At 45.4% G+C, this 20,196-nt stretch overlaps 2 protein-coding genes across 5 annotated transcripts in view; both read right to left on the bottom strand.

The window, feature by feature from the left end:
- Nucleotides 1–289: 289 nt before the first annotated feature.
- Nucleotides 290–13,539, bottom strand: ldlrb (low density lipoprotein receptor b). Its single transcript, XM_031563899.2, has 18 exons — nt 13,218–13,539; nt 8,169–8,291; nt 7,756–7,878; nt 7,028–7,405; nt 6,706–6,828; nt 6,366–6,488; nt 5,974–6,093; nt 5,659–5,787; nt 5,371–5,542; nt 4,941–5,168; nt 4,655–4,773; nt 4,351–4,490; nt 3,743–3,884; nt 3,475–3,627; nt 2,950–3,159; nt 2,744–2,821; nt 2,456–2,619; nt 290–2,341 (listed from the first exon to the last, which is right to left on the bottom strand). Exons 1-18 carry the CDS (start codon nt 13,294–13,296, stop codon nt 2,306–2,308), a joined length of 2,640 nt encoding a protein of 879 aa, XP_031419759.1. The 5' UTR covers nt 13,297–13,539; the 3' UTR covers nt 290–2,305.
- A 6,135-nt stretch (nt 13,540–19,674) lies between these two features.
- Nucleotides 19,675–20,196, bottom strand: part of LOC105910172 (transcription activator BRG1) — a 22,328-nt gene continuing 21,806 nt past the window's right edge. For all 4 annotated transcript variants that reach the window (XM_031563811.1, XM_031563813.1, XM_031563812.1 and 1 more), the window contains one exon: nt 19,675–20,196. This exon is cut by the window's right edge and continues 695 nt beyond it. The gene's annotated coding sequence lies outside the window, so the exon portion shown is untranslated.

Here is a 20,196-nt window from a genome sequence, read left to right as displayed (position 1 = left end):
TTTACCGGTGCCATGTGAACTGCAGAAAGCATGCCAGCTCGGTAGTCAGTTCTGGGGGGGGACAAAAATCCCCGGTGTACCATTTTAGTGGAGTTTGCCCGAATGAAGAGGAAAAAAAAAGCTATCTGTTGATATTGGCTTTGACCAGGAAAGGTCAGTTTGTGTCAGTAACATGTGACATTGGGGTTTGGACTTTTACCAAGAGGGTGAGAGAAACAGATTTTTCACCTACATATATATCTTTGTTAAATATTATTTGCCTATCGGAAAATAAAGCAAAAACAAGAAGTAATTTTTCCATGATTTATTCATCATTTAACAAAACAAACAATCATACAAACAACCAAACTGATACAACCTACGACTTCAACTTTGGATGTAGTTTTTCCTTCACTGAACCGGACCATGATAAAACAGAGCAATGTATTCTGTAATAGGTCAACAGACGTCATGTCTGGTGGCCACTCGTTCCTGGAGAGAGTAAACACCCTGACGACAATACACAGGTATTCACAGATCGATCAAACCAGGCAACCACACAAAATACTCTTCACTCACACAATCATTGTTAGTGTTCGGGAATACATTGCTGTGTTTCTCATCTTTGCCAGGTAACAATATATGCGGCTTTAAGGCATTCACTAAGACACATTGTGAACCAACGTTAGCTTGTAGGGAAGGCTGAAGACTGTGAGCAGGCACTCACAATCCTGTGTGCATTTATATTTTATTTACACTCTACAAACTGTCATCAGACTGCATCTCACCAGTAAATATGTTTAAATGGCTTGTCTTCACGGAATGGAAATGGACTAGTATGGGAGTTTAGATGGGAGCAACTGTTTTTCCATTCATAGACCAGAAATTCAACACAAACTGTACATAAAATAAGGAAATAGAAAAAAAAAAAATCAACATTATTATTATATAGGACAATAAATAACCAGATTTTCTTATGTACAGCATCTGAGTTTTTAAACATACCACCACACTGAACTGGGTAACAACAAATTATGTACATATTTACATGACTTTTTACACATATTTACACACTCTCAACATGTCAGCTCACGTCGAGGTTATCAAAGCTATCATTCGTACATAGCATAGAATATAATTTACACGTTATGGAATGGATCACCAAGCCCAAACAAGGAATAAAATGGACTGATTTCTTCACTGGTGGACATCCCTATGTATGAAGCTATGTATGCTAGCCCATTGCAGTCTAAAAGGATAAAACACAAAAAAAAAGCGTGAAACTGGACCTAACTCAAAAGCCCTGAGTGTGTCAAAGCAGAACTACACACTCCGAACAGCCACTGAGGTGTTCTCACCTGAGGGAAGGAACTGTTAGGTGGGACTGACCTGAGGTCAGGTGGAACACCAGAGGGGTAGGCACAAGAGTAAACTGGTCATAAAGCTCGCTTTGAATGGCGTGAGAAACACTTAACATAATGCCACACTGGAAAGCGAATGCTGGACTGTGGAAAACAAGGCACAGATCTAACAACCTGCAGAGGATATCACAGAGAGTCTTCGTAAAGGAGAGGGGCAATGGAAAGGAGTTCTTAAGGCTTGTGAGATTTCCAAACCTGTACCTTACAAAATGAGAAGTGCAAAGTTGCGCCTACACTAATATAATTTAATAAGTACTGACTTCATCCACCTGTATTTCTTGATAACTATTAACAAGAGCCTTCACTGGATATGAAGATCTTTAACAATCGGTTTGCGTGTAAAATGGGACATTTATATAGTGCAAGTCATGCTCCTTCAGACACCTTTCAAAAAGTATTGTAACCTTAGGAGTAAAGGATAACATCGAACGAACAAAAAGTAACAATCTTCAATCTAGAATTATCTCCGGGTGTGACAAAGTCGCTCATTGTACGTCGCTCAATTCCAGCTCTAAGTAGATCCAAGGATCTTTACCATTTTTGTAAGTGTTCCATCAAATCTGTAATTGTAAATATTTTCATGTCGGTGCATGTTTCCTTCATAGGAATTCTGAGTCTTCAGATCTTTCCATCAGGTAGTATAAAAAAAAACAACAACAAGAAAACAAAAAAACAACTAAAAGAATAAAGAAAAATAGCTCACACTGGCCTCAATTTGAAGTTTGGATTTCTTAGTTTTTGTTTGGGACGTCTGGGGTGTCATGCAGCTGGAGAGCGGGTACCACAGTGATGAGGTTATCCCCCTCCCCGGAAGGGAGAGAGATTTTAAAGTGATGTAACATTAAGCAGCATTTGTCAATGAACTTCGTTTTCCTTCAAATGTCAGCCCACGAACATTGTAGACATTAGGCAAAATCTTCATCCAGGCTCACCATCTGCCGCTGAGGAAACAAACGAGAAGGACGTAAGAACTTTGCTCTAACTCGCCGGCCTATCCAAAAATGGCTACTACAAACATAACACGACACAAATATACTGATAACGTTCTGACTTACAGAGGGGTAGGTGTAGCCGTCCTGACTGTTCTTCCTGCAGATGTGCACCTCGTCCTCAGTGGTCTTCTGGTAGACGGGGTTGTCAAAGTGAATAGTGTTGGTGTTCTTCACTCGCCAGTGCCTCCACACCAGCGCGCCACCAAAGACAGCCAGGCACATGGCAACTGCAAGAGGACAAGGGGGGACCGTTCAGAACCAAAGTCATTTAAAACTTTGTGAATAAATATTCACATTTCTTAGTGCTCTGTGCAGTCATGCATGTGAGTCCATATTTATGCTCCAACTGACCTATTGGTATCACGATGTACAATGCAGTGGGGGAGGATTTGCCAGTACTGGGAACAGCAACGTATCCATTATTGGTGCCTGAGGAAGATAGAAAGGGCCATAAAATGCAATGTAATGCAATGCAAAGCAAATGTATATTTGAATATTATAAACAAGTGTACAACTTGATTTCACAATTTGTATTTTCAAAAGGCAAGTCGTCCTACCTTCTTGTGAAGGAATCTCTGTCTTGGTGGCCGTTTCCTCCACCTTGTTGGTGTCTGGGTCCACCGGGAATTTGCGAGGAGCGGACGCCTTGGATGTGGGGGAGGCAGGTGTGGTTCTGAGGGGCCTGGCGGTGCCGGTGGGCTGCTTCGGGGGGATCTTGGGCAAAGGCTTCGCTTCGGTGGCTGGGGCTTTCGTGGTCATAGGGGGTGCTAGGCCAAGATATGGGTGAAAGGTAAGACTACAGGACATTTCTCAGAGGATTAACTTTTTTTTTTCCTTCCATGTCAGGCAACCAATTCACAGGCCGCGGAAACGGCTTCCATTCTCAGCTAATAGAACTTGAGGTGGCAATGTGCCATCAAAGTAGCTTGTAGTGTTAAGCTAAACTAAATGGTCATGACTCCCCCAAAAGTACTTTTTAATTGTTTTATATCAAGGAGAAAAAAAAGTAGTTGGGGGCAAACACTGATAAGAGGTGAACACAGGTGAGTGTGTAGTGTAACTGATATCGTCCGCAAACCTACCTGTTATGCACTTCCTCATGTCAGGGCAGAGGATCATGTGATCAGGACAGGCGCAGGTGTACTTAGGCGAGTGCTCATTGATGTATGGGGCCGGCAGGCAGAGGAACTCACAGCCCCCGTTCGACAGGTTGGCCTCAGTGCACCAGTTCTTGCCTGACGGGAAACAAAGACGCGAGAGAAGTGAGTTAAGTCAAATCGGGGAGCTTTTATATTATATTTTTCTAAATGTTTTCTGAACATGGGTGGGAATGAGTGGGTGTGTTCATACCAGCAGGCTGCTTCAGGTTGTGGTACAGCACAATATCCTCGGGCGAGTGCAGACCCTCCACCATCTTGGTGATGTCATTTCCTGTCAGCCGATTGGCACTCATAATAGCATTGTGGGACATATCCGTCCAGAACACTTTCTCCTGCGGATCAAGATTGAGAAAATCAGGTCAGAATATTACACACACACACACACACATATAATGCAGAAATCAGCAAGCTCTACATCTTCCCGATATTACCTAATTCAAAAATATGCGCTCACTCAACACTTTCTCTCGCGGTGCCACGAACTTGTAAACCACACTTGTAATGAGTTCAGCGGCTCGGCTTGTTATTACAAACGGGGATTGTTTGGCTAAGGTGCTTCTGGGCCGGCTAAACAGCATTAGTCAGTGCAGCACGTAAGAGTCTAACAAGACCAGCGCTAATCCTGCACAATCCTTTTACAGGGTTCACGACTCGGGAGGCCAGCAGAGGATCCTGGGTATGCGGCTCTAATCTGTGACCCTGTGCAGCCTGGAAGAGCCAGTTCTGTTTCGAAATGTCTTAAGGTCAGATTCTGGAGTCTGATTAGATGGTTTTGGGGTTTCGCAGATCGATGCTCACCTCAAAGACGGTCAGGGAGAGAGGATGGGCCAGTTTCTCCTCGTTGAAAATGAGCGTGTGGCGACCGGCTCCCTCCACACTGATACTGGACAGGGTGTGCATCTTTGAGTCCACCCAGTACAGCTTCTGGCTCACCATGTCTAAAATAAACAAAGACACAAAATCGTTATCAGCCACGCACACAATTGGATCAAGTACACTAAGTTTGCTGATTTATCTATTAAACATGCAAACAGACATTTGCCTCTTTATACAACCTTACCACACAACAAACTGCAGCAACAAAAGCAAACGGAACGCTTACCCAGAGTAAGACCGTTGGGCCAGAGGATGTTGTCTGTAACCAGGGCGACACGGCCCGCGCCGTTAAGACCGCTCTTCTCGATCTTGGCTGGAGTTCCCCAGTCAGTCCAGTACATGTAGCTGCCAAACAAACACAAGACATGGAGATGCTTAGCCTCTTTAGTCCCCAAAACATCCCTCTGGAGTGTTGGAGAGATACAAGCCGTTCAATGTGAGGACTATTAATCCATGTTATATTACATCGCAACGTTATACTGTGAGTGCAGCCGGAGGGAAAACAAACATACTTGGTTGCCGGGTCAACCACAATGGCGCGGGGTTTTTGCAAGCCGTCCTGGATGAGGGTCTTCCGCTTGGCGCCACTGGTGGTAGCCACGGAGATGGTGCTGAAAGCGCTGTCAGTCCAGTAGATGTTGCCGTGGATCCAGTCGATGGCCAGTCCCTCCGGAGCCGCGATGTTGCCGCCGATGACCGTGCTGTGCTGGGAGGGGTTTCCAGCCGTGTCCATCAGAGAGCTGAAGCAGAGAAGTGAAGCCACGATTATTCACCAGTTTAAAAAAAAAAGTAAAAAAAACTAGACTGACAGGAACACACACACACACACACACACACACACACACACACACACACACACACACACACACACACACACACAGGCCATAAATCAGTTAGGTGGGTCTTTTGTTCCCCTTCACTGTTTTATGGAGCTTTACTAACCTGTAGATCCTCTTCTGGGTCATGTCGGACCAGAAGATCTTCTTGTTGGGCATGTCCATGTCAAGGGCCACTACATTCTTCTGGCTGGGGATCAGGCGTGTGTACTCCCGCTTGTCCAGCGTCATCCTCCTCACCTCATGACGGTTGGTGAAGAACAGGTAGGGAATGCTGCCTATAGGGTACACAGTGCACAGACCGGTTAAAGAGAAGGATATGGATATGTGCTTAGAGTTATTAAGATAGAAAAAATATCAATTATGTACAGTTTTTTCAGAATTTCACACCCACCTTCAATGGCCTTGCACTCCTTGGTCATGGCGTCCATCTCGTAGCCCTCGGAGCAGCCGCACTTGTAGCTGCCCTCGGTGTTGATGCACATCTGACTGCAGGTATCAGGTTCGTCACATTCATTGATGTCTGTGGAAACAGAGTCAGTATGAGTTCATGCCGTGAGAAATGATATTCTGAAAATCTGTCTCCGTGGCGATAGATGATTAGCATGGCATTGTCAGCATGATTAGCGTGGTTAAGAATTTGGAAGCTGGCCCGGTATTTTCTGCACTTGACTATTAAGGGATAAAAGAGTAGTGTTCCAAATGTTACCTTCACATTGCGTTTTGCCAACCAGATGGAACCCAGCAGGGCAGAGGCATTCGTAGCCGAGCTTCTGATTATTGCAGGTATGGGAGCAGCCTCCATTGTTGGTCAGGCACTCATTGGTACCTATAATAAACAGGTACAGAGCGAGAGAGAGAGAGAGAGAGAGAGAGAGAGAGAGAGAGAGAGAGAGAGGGAGAGAGGGAGGAAGAGAAAAGAACATCAGACACCAGCAGCACTATGACTTTATATTTTCCCTGTCTGAGTGACCTCACTTTCCCAACCACCAAGTTGGCTTGTTTGCCAGACCTCAGAGCCTGGATATTTTCCCTGCTGCTGAGGAAGTGCATGAGATTTCCTGGCATTTTCGTTGGGATTGGGATGAGGGCTCAACTCACCACACTCCTTCAGAGGCTCGTCCGACCAGTCCCTGCAGTCTCGGTTTCTGTCGCACACCTTGTCCATGCTGATGCACTCGCCGCTGCGGCACTCGAACTTGTCTGGGCCGTCGCAGGAAACCCCTGGGGAGAAGAAGGAGTCGGTCAGGGATGAGCGGGAGCAAGCCATGCCACAGGAAAAACACCAAAATTACATTTGTAAAAATGATGTGGAAAAATATATAAACTTCGTTCAGGAAGATGGGTTTGAGTACAAGCCAAGACAAGAGTGAGTTGGGAATGGTCTTTAGTCGTTTTTTTTATTGTGTGTGTGTGTGTGTGTGTGTGTGTGTTTGCTTACTGGTCAGACAGTCCATCTCGTCACTATGGTCTTTGCAGTTATAGTCTCCATCGCACTGGTGGCTGCCATGAATACAAGTGCCGTCATTACACTGGAACTCATCTGGCCGGCAGGTCACGTGTGCTGAGAAAACAAACGGAGCAGAAACAGTGAATGACTAAGGCAAACAGTATATAAAAAAAAAACCATTAGCTATATAAGACCAGATACTGATACTTGCATAGCACAAAAACATACATAGTCGAGTGCCCACTGCATACTGCATACTGCATATTTATCAGATGAAACTTTGATGTGTGTGCGCAAAAAAAAAAATACTCACTGCAGTTGACCTCGTCCGACCCATCAAAACAGTCCGACCCGCCGTCGCACTTCCAGGTGCCGTGCACGCACTCGCCGCTGGCGCAGTGGAACTCCAGCGCCGAGCAGGGCGCTCTGGTGGGTGGCCGCGGCCACGCGGCGCAGTTCTGCGGCCACTCGTCCGAGCCGTCGGGGCAGTCGGCGTCGCCGTCGCACGCCCACAGACGCGGCACGCACTTGGAGTTGTTGCACTGGAAGGAGCCGGGGCGGCAGGTGGGCGTCGGGCAGGTGGTCTCGTCGCTGCCGTCTTCGCAGTCGTGCTCCTCGTCGCACACGAAGGCTAGCGCCACGCACTGGCCGCTGCTGCAGCTGAACTCGCCGTCGGAGCACGTTCTTGGAGCTGTGGGGGGGGGGGGGGGGGGGGCACAACGGGAACCAAAAGGATCAAGACCAGAGGATCTCCCACACAAAACAGACACACAGGCAAACCAACACATACACAGAAAGGCTAACGCATCTACAGCAGCTAGTAGACAAAAAGACAAATTTAAAACAAGCAGACAGAGCCTTTAGATATACTACCAGTAGACAGAGATAGACTAACGGAAGGCAGGCTGATGAATGAGTTTATGCAATGGCCACAGAACGAAGATGTCAGAATTAGGATATTAGAATACAGGAAAAAACCTGTTTTAGTGTTTAGTGTCATTAAAACCAATGAATGTGTGAGCGGGGTTCACGTCCTCTTACCACATCCAGTCTCGTCAGCTCCGTTCTCACAGTCGCTCTTGCCGTCGCAGTGCCAGCCGGAGGGCACGCACTGGTTGAGGCGTCCGCCGCAGCTGAACTCGGTTGGCATGCACGTCTTGTTCTCTGTACGACACGGCGAGGGGGGAAGACATGACTATTGATTCATCGAGGTGAGAGGTGAGAACATTTTAAATCTTTGATGATTTTCCCTGCCAGCGTTGTTGAGCTACTGGATTATGTGATTCAGGTAAGTCAGAACTTCATCTGAGCACTGAAGCCAAGTGCATTAGAAGGGTCGAAAAACCCCTCAAAGAAGAACTGTCCATTGACTGCAACACCATGAGTCCTCATCATTGAAAAAGAAGACCACGGGGGGAGGAAGAGTGCTAATATGCTAATATGTGTTCACTTACGGCAGGTACCAGGTAGCTCGTCACTTCCGTCGCCGCAGTCATCGGAGCCGTCACAAATCCATCGCGAGGTGATACACTTCCCGTTACCACACAGGAACTGGCTTGAGGTGCAGGTAGCGGCCTCTGTAGGAGAACAGGAAGGAAAGAGACAAGGAGTAGGGGGAGGGGAGGAGGAGGAGGAGGAGGAGGAGAGGGGTTGAGTAACTACTAGCCACCACTTTCACACAAGGGGTCTTTTTTTCACAAGCTCACACAGAGAGCAAGAACCTTGTGACACCTAACACCCACAGGCATCCTTCACAACAAACAGGGGGCTGGGCTGACTCCTGACGTGCCCGCTGTCACGCCACGGAACAACGCCAGCTCACATTACAGCCCTTCTCAAATATGACCGGACAATATAGTCTACTAGAACATTAACGTGGCCTGTCAGGTGCAAAAAAGGAGTAACTTCTCAAAGTGGTTAATATTTAACATCATAAAGTTAGATGGTGGGGGTAATTAAGATCATATCAGTAAATACACAAAGAACATCCTCCTTGGCTGCAGCAGAATTTGGCTGCAGATGCTGAGCACTTCCACAGACGCACACAATATGATTATCAATATGGAGGAACCAGGAAAAGATGAAGGAAGTTATTAAATTCTATTCTTGGTCACTATGACAATGGAACATGGACTATTTATATAAGAAACATATAGAAAAATGTCTGAAATGAATTGAGACCACAACAGCACACAGCTGATCCGTTATGTGTAGTTCACTTCATAACTTCAGTTAGCTGTAAAATCAAAGGCACTATTGATGATATTTCGTTCCTGACTGTACATTTTTATACTTTTTTTTGTATTCCTCTCACTCTTCCCTGCCTGCGTAAATGGCACGAAGGAAAGAGTGAGAGGAATACAAAAAAAAAGTATAAAAATGTACAGTCAGGAACGAAATATGAACGGAACCCACTAATGGAACATTACTTCTTTAAAAAGGCGGCTGAGGCAGTTTTAGGGTTTCACTGCCAAAAACTGTGTGGCCTCTACGTGACCTGATGGCTTCATCCCTGTGCAGATGTGGCGGGGGGGAAGAGAGAAGAGGGGGGAGGGTTGAAACACACACAGACGGGCTCCACCAGGTACACGATGGCCTTGACAGCTCTGGTCCGCGTCAGATCGTTGTCTTGAAATACCTCCTGCATTGTTCACATAGAAATTCATCTAACGCCACAGGTCACGGTGACGTATGACAAGTCACCACCGGCTGTCTCTTTAAGACAAAGGAGAGGGGTGGAGCTCGATAATCACACCACCAGTTGCTGATTGGGCCCTGACAAAATTCCTCATAACAAGAATACTACAGAGACTTAAGGAGAGGGGGGGGGGGGGGGGGGGGAGGAGGAGGGGATTGAAGTGGCAACAAGACCAGGAACTGGATGAACTCGCCTGGCATCCATGGTTACAATAGTAACTAAAGATCCCACAGTGAAACCTTTTAGGCCCGCACCTTATGTGAAGTTCTGAATTCTAACCCGAATTCTATCCATCAGTAGAATCACCCAGCCAAATCTCGAATGTGAAACCAGATGGCGCGTATAAATGAAAAAAATAAGTTAGTAAAGTAAACATAAAGACGTGTGACAAACGTGCAACTGACAAAAAAAAAAACGCATTTACAAAGTCTACATGGGAAACGTAGTTCATCCTTTACTTTTTAAGGGAAGAAAGCAGGGTGTCCTGCTCTCCTCCGTCGTGGCCCCCCCCCCCCAGTATAAACACAGAGAGTCTGGGCCCTCCGCCAGGGGTGGGTTCCAGGAACAGAGCCTCCCCCCCACTACTTCCAGCTGTTCATGGAAAACCCGGATCTATTTACAACCACCGAATCACTCTTCTTCAGGCGTGGCGAAGGAGTGTAAAAAGAGAAGTTGCTGCCCTGATGCACCCCTACTTCCCCTCAACCTCGGTTTCCCTCTCTCTCTCTCTCTCTCTCTCTCTCTCTCTCTCTCTCTCTCTCTCTCTCTCTCTCTCTCTCTCTCTCTGTCTGTCTGTCTGTCTGTCTGTCTGTCTGTCTGTCTGTCTGTCTGTGTCTGAAGCATTCATTCATTCATTCAATTTGTGTGCCCATAATATAGGTCAAACACCGACCCCCGGCCACCCACCACAACTTCAACCTTGACCTTTGAAGGCGTGTGACTAGTCTCTGAACCCCCTAGGCAAAAAGGGGGACGCCGGCACATTCACAAACCCTTTCATGAGAGCAGCAGCCTCCCCATTCCCAGTGTGCAAACAAGAAAGCATGCAAGAAAGAAAGCGAAAGAGCAGCCCCCAATAACTCAGTGCCTCAATGAAAGGTCATTTAAAGCTGTTTGTTGCTCATTAAGGGTCCATGGGAGCGTGCCTCTCATTGGACTGCATGACGTCCTTCACTAAATCAGGTTGGAGTTCCCCGTAAAAGGTCATTTAAAGCAAGGAAGCTATCATTAGTCTCTATCGGGAAGCATTTTGGCAGCCCACATTAAAGTAACTGAGTTGCTATTAGTAATGTGTGAGGTATAGCAAGGTACAGTATACGTCTCTCATACTAGAAATGAACATAGGGTTTGGCCACTCCGCTTCTCAGCTAAGTGGTTGAGTGCAGTCGCATGAGTTGAATTTGGAATGAACAACAAGCAATTCAGCAAACACTCGAATACTGTAACCACAGCCTCAGACGGAGTCATTCGAAAATCACCCCATTCTGTTTGTGCAGCAGAGCAGGAAATGTAAGCGTGTCTTTCGATCTGTCTTCACGTTGTCGTCTATATTTCTGCTAATGATTTTTTTTTTTTAAATCAAGCCACGGCTTTTATCAAGGCGGCTTCTGTCAATACAGTTGTGAGGGGAAAAAAAGGAAAGGTGATTTCAGCCATGGCATTGAATTAAACCAGCTGATTTTGACTGCAGCAAAAAGAAGCCAAACGTGATGAATGCCATTGATCTACAGATAAATGCACGCCCCAGCCAACCTCTAAAGTCAAAAAAGATTTCATGTGACAAATACTGTATTGTGTGTGACTGTCATATGGCCGCACATAAAGAGCTTATCGTTTGGGCTATGTCACCTGACTGTCACCTTTGAAATCGTATAAAGATAGAAGCACACAGCACAGAGTGGGGCCTTAAGCTCAACCCTGTAGCCTCTATGGTGGCCTAGGCTGGCTTTAAATAAAAGTGTGCCTGTGTTTCTTTACAATTTGCTTCACTACGCAAATAAAATGATTACAATCGGCAAGATGCAACAAGGGAGAAAAACTATAATAAAGGTTTATGGCACGACGGAGCGCGTGTGTTTATAACACCTCGGCTGCCAGGAGTTCAGAGTCTAGTGTAGCCTACATCACTGCAGGTTAACATACAACACACATGTGCAGAAGCCAAGCCCCCATCTGCAAACAGGACAGGTTTCTGCTTACTTACTCACACGTGTCTGGGATTTGAGAGCTTTCTTCATGAGCATTTGTGGGTGTGTGTGTGTGTGTGTGTGTGTGTGTGTGCACTCAGCATCTGCATGTAAATCCCTAGGCCATACTATGAGCAGTGGAAGGCTCTTAATGCACTGTATAGAGTGATGCCAGGCCTGCAAACTTCTAGATCTGCAATGCAACTGAACTGTAGGCTTCCTGTGGTGAGTCGGTGTCACAACTGCAACTGTAAGGCTGAAGAGCAGAACCGCCAGTGTTTCATAAAACACACACACCCCTGCCACCAACCCGAATTTCATTAGAAATGGGAGGGGGGAAATAATCCGTCCCTTAACTGCTGACTCACTAAATTACAGGAAAAGGACGTAAAGAGCCAGGAAAAGTGGTCTTAATCTGGAAACTCCCGTGCTCCCAAGCTCTGACCTGGCGCTGAATGAGGCCACTGCCGCTACAGCGCTGGACCTTCACCCATTAAACCGCCAGAGGTTGAAGGACTCTCTCTCCTGAACCTGACACAGCACTGCCCTAGATGTGCTACGGTGCTCTACATCGCCTACAAAATTCTACTCACAACAGCTTCGGAGCTGTTGGTATACCGATATACATTGTTGAGCAACGGGTTGGATAAATTCTTAGAATTCCTGATGATATCGCACAATAGCACAAGCTGTAAAGATATGTTGAGAGGGTATAATTTGTTCTGCGTAGCATGTTAATATGGTGTTTGTACATTAAAGAGTAGTTCTGAAGAACATATTTAGAAATATAGAAATCGTATTTATATTCATTTCAATTTAGTGGTAAAATGAAAATTAAATAAACGAATTAATATCGACATTGTACTCCACTGCCGCGCCCAATTTCTGGAGATACGCCGGCTTCTTTTTCCTTCAGCCGAGGCTACCCGCCTACTCGTCACTGGCAATGATGTTGCAGGATGATGAACACATTTCGCCCTCCCATTGGCTAACGACCACACATGCTATCTGAAAGAATAGCCAATTGGTGCCTTGGATCTATACTCATTCATACGTTTTGAGTGTTGTTATCAATTGTTCGACAACAGTATCTGCCAATAGACCCACAAAGGAGAAAAGTTGATATCAAAAGGGGGAAAAAATTAATATATGATTGATTAGAGGAAAATTCCCTGTATGGACTACATTCTAGAGGTGTTATCTGAGCCTCATCGAGAGCATCCCCACCCCTCCTAGATCCCCACAACATAAACTACCGTACAATCCAAGTTCAGTTCAGGACATTATCACTGCATCAAAACACTACAATTACTAGCGTACTTTGCACTTTTCCATGCTTGTGCATACTCTGTCTGTCTCTGACTGAAGAGCCGGAATGGTTCGGGAAAACCCCCCAAAGAGCCAGACGAGAGGAGATGATTTCTTAGGTCGTGTTACAATAATCAACGCAGTAGATATTCTTTTGTGCAGAATTAAAAAAAAAAAAGTCAGTCTTTTTTCTTCTGGCACAATTAGACAACATTCTCAATTGCTTACCGGATACCACTATGTCTGAAGCAGAATAGCATACTGATTATCAAAAAAGCCGGTCTGTCAATAGATATGTTAAGGCTACTTACGTGTTTCAGCAACAGAGTAGACCAAGACGACCAGGGACAGCGTAAACCTGAAGCTCCTTATCCAATCTGGCAAAGACATCTCTCCACTTTTGGGATTTTTGATGTTAGAAGATGCCAAACCTCCGGCTCCCTCAGTGACAGTTGTGGCGCGTGCCGGGTGAAGCACTACACTGAAGTGATGTATTGTTGAGAAAACTACTAAAACGTAGGTAAAAGCAGTGGGTTCTTACAGGGTTGGGAGTGAGGACATGCACCTCACTGTCATGCCAAAGTGAGATTTAATTTCCTTGACTCACATCTGACCATTTCTATGTGATCCATCGCGGGGCGGGGTTTTGCTAGTGGTGTGATATTTGAAAGGCTCTACATCACAACCATGGGGCGGAGCTTCAGAGGCATGGCATATTGTTGATAGACGCTGTGTCGGTATAGCAAGGGTGGAAGCCTAAACGATTCGCCTACCAGAAAGCACAATTGTATAAGCGACAGGGCCTTAAACTATGTTAATGGCATGAAGTCAAATTCTAATTTTGTATTCACTAGCAATCTACAGTGACATATGCACTCAGGACAGAATCATCTTGGCCAATGACTATGGGACGTTGTGTTTCCATCGCAGTGGCAACAGACAACTGGTGTTTTTGTCTGCACAGCAGCAGAGGCCATATGGATATTATCATGAGCTACTGTGCTATATTAAACGTGCTTGTCATAACTGGGGCATTGTGGTTCTCTCTCCATTTCCTCCTTTAAAAGCAACACCTGTAAATCAATCTTAAATGCATTTATTGATAGCTCTACTGATGGCTGTAAATGTGTCCTCAGCTCTCAGTACATCATTTCAATGTCAGAGCAGTTATGTGTCACTGTCAAGACAGTGCAGTGTTCCACGCCCTTGCCACAGACGCATACACGTTGTGGTGGCGTGACTGGAAAGCACATAGTTGTGTTACTGATAGAGTTTTAAGCTTTACTTTAATGTGTTAGGTTAGATAAGGTGAAGTTGTGCCCTGCTGCTGGCGTTCCCTAGTCAATGCCAGCCACTTGGAGTTAGAGGTGCCTTGCTTCTGTCACCGGTCACATGGGTTAGATGTGCGTTGCTTCTGTCAAGGGTCACTTGGAGTTAGAGGTGCCTTGCTTCTGTCACCGGTAACATGGAGTTAGACGTGCCTTGCTTCTTTCACATTTCATATTACTCAACCATAAAAACACTCAAATGGACCCCTGCACATTTACATTTCCAGACATCCCTCCTCCATGAAAACCCTTTTTTAGGGGAACCCCCTTCTACCCTCCCTATGCGTAGCACTCTGGGAACCCAGACAACCAAACCAAAATATTACGAAGACATAACCATACATTAGACCCCTATGGCCTTTGCCCTGCAGAAATAAATATACAGAGTCAATATTTGACGAATGCAACACAAAACCCACACACTGATAACACACCTGGCAAGTAGTCAAGCAGTGGTTGGTGACATTAATGTTTTTCACAGGAATCTTTTTTATCCAGCTCATTTATCTTTGTCACTATCAGTTTTGGCATAGCAACAACATAAGAAACTCGTTTGACTGAAGGAAAATTAAGAAACCTATTTTAATAATAACCTTAAAAGTTGTTAAAACATTGCCATGTTGACTCTGTGAGAGATCCCTTAGTGATGAATAGTCTGATAATAATCAAGCTCTTTACCAAAAGACTTGTGGTGAAACCTTGAAGTCCTTGAAGTATTGAAGTTTCAGCTTTATCTTTTAATTTAACAAAACACTCAGTATCAACAAGCAAGGCCATTGCATGATATGAGCCGAGAGCTTCAATGCTACATATTTTGCCGTCTTGGATACAAAAATTAAAAATTCAGAAGAGCATGATTGATACAAAGATATGAAAGGCAAATGGGCCCATGACATGTTTTATCTCCCATGATGCACCTGGTCAACACATCTATTTGGTCTGATCCATTAAATGTCAGGCAGTGAAACCCAAACTCCCTGTGATAGTCTGATACTCTTCAAACATTCCCCTCCTTTAGGTAATATATTCATTCCTCTGGATTGGACACACTCCCAAACAAGGCAATCGCCTCAGCATTAGGTTAGGGTCCATCATTTTTTGATAACTTCTTAATAAAGTGAGCCTACAGTAGACTTATAGATTAATTTAAAGGAGAGAATCGGCTTGTGATTATTAACAGTGATGTTTGCAGGTGGCCAAATCCCCCCTGGTTTTTCTTGCTTGGAATAAGAGCTGGCACCATGATTGGTTATCCATTTTTATTATGAAATCATGGAAAATGCATAAGCCATTTGAGCAATGCTTTTGTGAAATAACGTTTACTCATAAGCACGCTTAGAATTGATCCTCCCATGTTACCAAAAGGGCGGTGCTAAAGCTTTATGGCATCCTCCACCCATCGGACCATGTACATCCCATCAAAATCACTCAAGGGATAACCTGTCATCAACATTTGTAGAGTTGTTTATTTAAGCAAATCTTCGGCTTGCCACTGGTCCATTGAAAGGGTCCATCCTTATTTGTTAATCAAATGGGGCCTAAATCACAAGGGCAAGTTTCGTTATGAGTGATCTGTGAGGCGTGTAGTATAAAGTATGATGTGAAATGTAAAACAAATAGGATAGAGTATAACTCCTCTAACTCCAGGTGCCTCTGAAGGTATCTGTTCTAAGCTCCTCGCTGTGATAAGAATTCACAATACTATATAGGAAGTGCAATCAATCGACATTGAAAGTGACTGGTTTCTTCCACTGATTCTAAAATAAACAAGATTCATAGGGAAAGATCGATGACTGATACGGTGATGTAACCTCATGCTATGCTAGTAATGTATCCAACATGAGTCAGGGGATACCTATGTAGAACAAGGTGGAGAGAGAGAGAGAGAGAGAGAGAGAGAGAGAGAGAGAGAGAGAGAGAGAGAGAGAGAGAGAGAGAGAGAGAGAGAATGAATACCTCGTTTGTGTGTTGCCCCATACAGGCCGTGGAGGGGGGAGATTGCATTGTGAGTGGTATGTTTGGAATGTGGAAAAGGCAGCTGGATTAGATAGTACCAAAACTCCTCTTCTCACAACCATGATGACGACACATACACACACACATACACACACTGAAGCGTGTGCAGAGTTCTCTCCCTGTGTGTGTGTGTGTGTGTGTGTGTGTGTGTGCGTGTGTGTGTGTTTGACTCTCTCCCACCCAACATGTCCCATGTTATTCATTGCAACATTGATCTGGGAGTGGTTCTATCTTACCTTTCATTGACACACACACACAGACACACACAGACACACAGACACACACACACACTCTTTTTCTCACTCTGACACACACAATCTTCCTATGCTTCTTGGTGAGCTTTGGGGGCATGGCCCTACAGAGCTGCGATGGTATCATAATGTGAGTATAAACAATAGACTAGCACACACAGCACACATATACCCTCGCTGGCAGACATGGACAGAATATGTCTTCATCAATTCTTCCTCATCCTCTTTTGTACTGAACACCGCCACCTGTGCCATGGGATGTTTGTGTCAAGTGTGGCACCCTCTCCATCACGGCGAGAGGCTGATGAAGTGTGAAGTGTCAACACTGGAGGAGATGTGTGTTCGGCCACACTGGGGTGTGAGGTCCCAGGGAAGCCCTCCCCTCAGTCATGGGTTAATGTGAGGCTTTCGGCGACTTCTCTCGGTGACTCCACGCCTCAGACCCACCCAGACATTAACCCCGTACGGCCCATACTGCGCAGCCCTGGTGTGTGTAGTTCAGTTCAATTCAACACATTTCCATTCTTTTAATAATACAGTGTCTTTAGAATGTGCCAACACTTTGGCTCAACCTCAGCAACAGTTACTGTGATTTTAGTCTCATAGTGCTTTACTTTCTGTATGTGTGTGTTTGTGTGTGTCTGTGTCTGTGTATCTGTGTGTGTGTGTGTGTCTGTGTGTGTCTCTGTCTGTGTGTGCACTGTGGATGGCGCCATGCCCTGTGTCCGACCTTGACAGATAGGGACCCCGATCACGGAACCCAGGGCTGACAGGCGTTCTGGTTACGTCACCTGTCCCACTGTTCAAGGTCTGCCCCACCTCTGCCCAAACCCGTATCCCCTGTTCCTCCTCTCTCCAGCTAAATGTGGAGCGGAGAAGAAAAAAAGAATCAGCACGAGGCTGGGTCAGTGCCTAGCCACTAGGGATACGCTAATGGTGCTAATCACATCAGAGTTTACTGATGCTAATGCTAGCAGAGCACTGATGGGATTAGGCCGGAGCTCCTGGGCTGTAAGGACCCAAACAGCTGGACACGGGCGCAGATTTGGCCTCCATTAGACACAGACATGGACCAGGGCTTCCGGAGCCAGCCGTGGCAAACTGGGGGAGGCTAAGAGAGCGCTGCTCTCATGACTGTTAAATCTGGCACGAGAGATGATAATGGTGGTGGTGGTGGGGGGGGGGGGGGGGGTTCTCTGTTCTCCTCTCCTCTGGGCTTCCTATTTAATAGTTGACTTCCTGTTCAGAGGCGAAAATTGTCCCTTCTCCTCAACCTCACGTCAGCCAGCAGAGGAAACTCCATGTGTGGTTTGAGTCACACGGCAGCAGTGTTTGTCTAACGGCGTGAGGAGAAAGAGCTTGTACTCTCAGAACGGTCCAGAGGGGCTTGAAAGACCTGTCCAACAACGACTACACACATTTCAATCCTTTCTATCTAAAATAAGAAACCTCAGGGGAAATTCTGTTCCAGCCAGTGTGATTAAATCCATGAAGTGTGACTTTTACCGAATTTCACGGTCTAACATTCAATTCCCTGGCACTTCTACAGGAACCCCCACTCCCTCCATAGACATACTTACACACAATGTCACTTCCTGTCTTTCCTCACTCTTTCACTATGCGCCTACCCCTTTCTAAAATACATAAAAACGTTATCTTGTTGCCGACGCCCTCTTCTATTTGAACGTTTTGTGTCCCTCCCACATCCACATCCTGCAGATTAGACCCATAGGCGTACGTGTATGCATTTTATATATATATTTTTAAGATAAACTGAAAAAAGAAATGGCTTCTTTGTTGATACTGTATGCTTTCAGCAAACGTGCCCACTCAATCCCTGACCTCAGTACAGTGATTACCAGCAGGGTCGTTTAGCTGCTCACTGGTCTTAAGAACACGCTGGTCACCTGACACAGCCGTTAGCCAGACTGCCGCTCTGAGAATGTCAGTGTTCCGCACACAGTAAACTCCAGCCCCGGCTTCCAACTGACCCTTAACTGACACCAACGTGCGTTTGCTGCCGTGGAGCTGGTCTAAAGTTACGGTTCTGTTTTAGCGGTGCGATAAATAATGATCAGCAGAAGATCAATAGGAAAGATAGGGGGCATGGATCGTCCATATTTGGCTTGTGGGGAGAGCTTGGATGTTTTGTGGAGAGCGGTTACGTGGAAATGTTTCGGTTGTGTTGTCTCTGCCTGCAACCCGAAGGCTCTCTGTTTGGAGAGTTTCTGGGGTTGAGTAACATGCGCCGGGCCCCATACCTATTACCCAACACCAACCCTCCGTCACCCACGGAGACACACAGACACGGAGCTACGGCAACCCACTGCTCAACAAACAAACACAGGGGAGGGGAAGACAATCTGATGTTTTTACACTCAGGTCAATTAATGGGCAAAGTTTGTTCAGTGACGTCAGTAAACACTACATACTGTGCTCTCACATGCAAGAGAATATTACAAGGAAGGATGACTGTACCATACAGCACATGTGTAGGAACTGTCAGCATAGACTATGCTCATGGAGTAGAATTATTCTTATTTGTAGCTATTGCCTTCCTGTGGTGACTACGTGGTACTGCATCCCAAAAGTAATACATTGTGGAATACTCTCAACCTGACCATTAAGGCCTTTACATGCAACAGTAACCCTGTTTTTTTTTCAGATTATGTCGGCTGGCATCTTCGGGTTTTTTAAAATGACTACATGTGCAAACACAACAATGGGATACTTCTGAAACTGTCCATGTGAACACACTCAGTGACAACTTCCACTGAAAACACCATGTTATGATTATTTGGGTTCAGATCTGTTTTCATATGTTATGTCCTAATACATATGAAAGTGGGACAGGAAATGTTTTCTATGTGTACATATATTGATATTTTAAGCTTTCTAGTAGAGAGAATGAATAACAACTTAATAACCTTTCTCTTCTCCCACAGCATCCTGTCACATCTGTGAGTTGTACAGGAACATAGCAGCAGTGCTGAGGTCTGCGGTGTGAACACTAAACATCCTGTGAACACCAAACTGTATAAAACTCTGGATAAAGATGACTTTATATTTAATACATATATGTAAACTCTCAAAAAAAAACATAATTAAATGGAGTTGAATTGACTGGTTGGAGCAGCAGAAGCGTGTGGACAAAAAGGCTACTAAAGAGAGCACACTGTCATCACATTTTATTGCAGTTCTTAAACTTCTTGTGACATTGGTTACACAACACAGGATATAAATGACCTTAAGAAATGACCCCCTCAGGGTGGCTAGCTCTAAGCATCTCTAATAGAAACGTAAACACGCACACACACGCACACGCACACACACACACACACACATGCCGAGAAATCAAAGACGATAATCACACAAACCTACCGAGCCGATGGTTGGTGCACTGAGGGCAAGCTGAAAGGTCTAAGGAGATACCACCTCACTGGGAGTGTTCCCATGTCTTACGCTAGAGTTTCTGTACAAACACCTCCGTCCGTGCGCTTCGTTTTTTTGTCTAACTAAAACACAACAGTCGAACACTTGAATTACAGTTTGGCTTGTTAGCACTGGAGGAGGAGGAGTTCTCCAGCAGGGGATCTGGATGGGAAAGCGCCGTGTGGAAGAGCCGGGCTTTAAAACGCCACAGGAAAAAAATCAAACTAGCATGGACGTTCAAATCGACCTGAAGTGGTTGTGAT

This window comes from Clupea harengus, chromosome 26 (genome assembly GCF_900700415.2).
Source record: "Clupea harengus chromosome 26, Ch_v2.0.2, whole genome shotgun sequence".
Classification (NCBI taxonomy): Eukaryota; Metazoa; Chordata; class Actinopteri; order Clupeiformes; family Clupeidae; genus Clupea; species Clupea harengus.
Note: the sequence above shows the minus strand (reverse complement) of the source record. Positions and strands in the feature narration are given on the sequence as shown.

What these genes read in the sequence shown, in the direction of transcription:
- ldlrb (XM_031563899.2), bottom strand. Translation starts at nt 13,296, where the DNA reads ATGTCTTTGCCAGATTGGATAAGGAGCTTCAGGTTTACGCTGTCCCTG. An exon ending in GTGGTTGACCCGGCAACCAA is followed by an intron (nt 4,774 to 4,940) that starts GTATGTTTGTTT and finishes TTTGTTTGGCAG; the next exon opens with CTACATGTACTGGACTGACT. An exon ending in GTACATCGTGATACCAATAG is followed by an intron (nt 2,620 to 2,743) that starts GTCAGTTGGAGC and finishes GTCCTCTTGCAG; the next exon opens with TTGCCATGTGCCTGGCTGTC.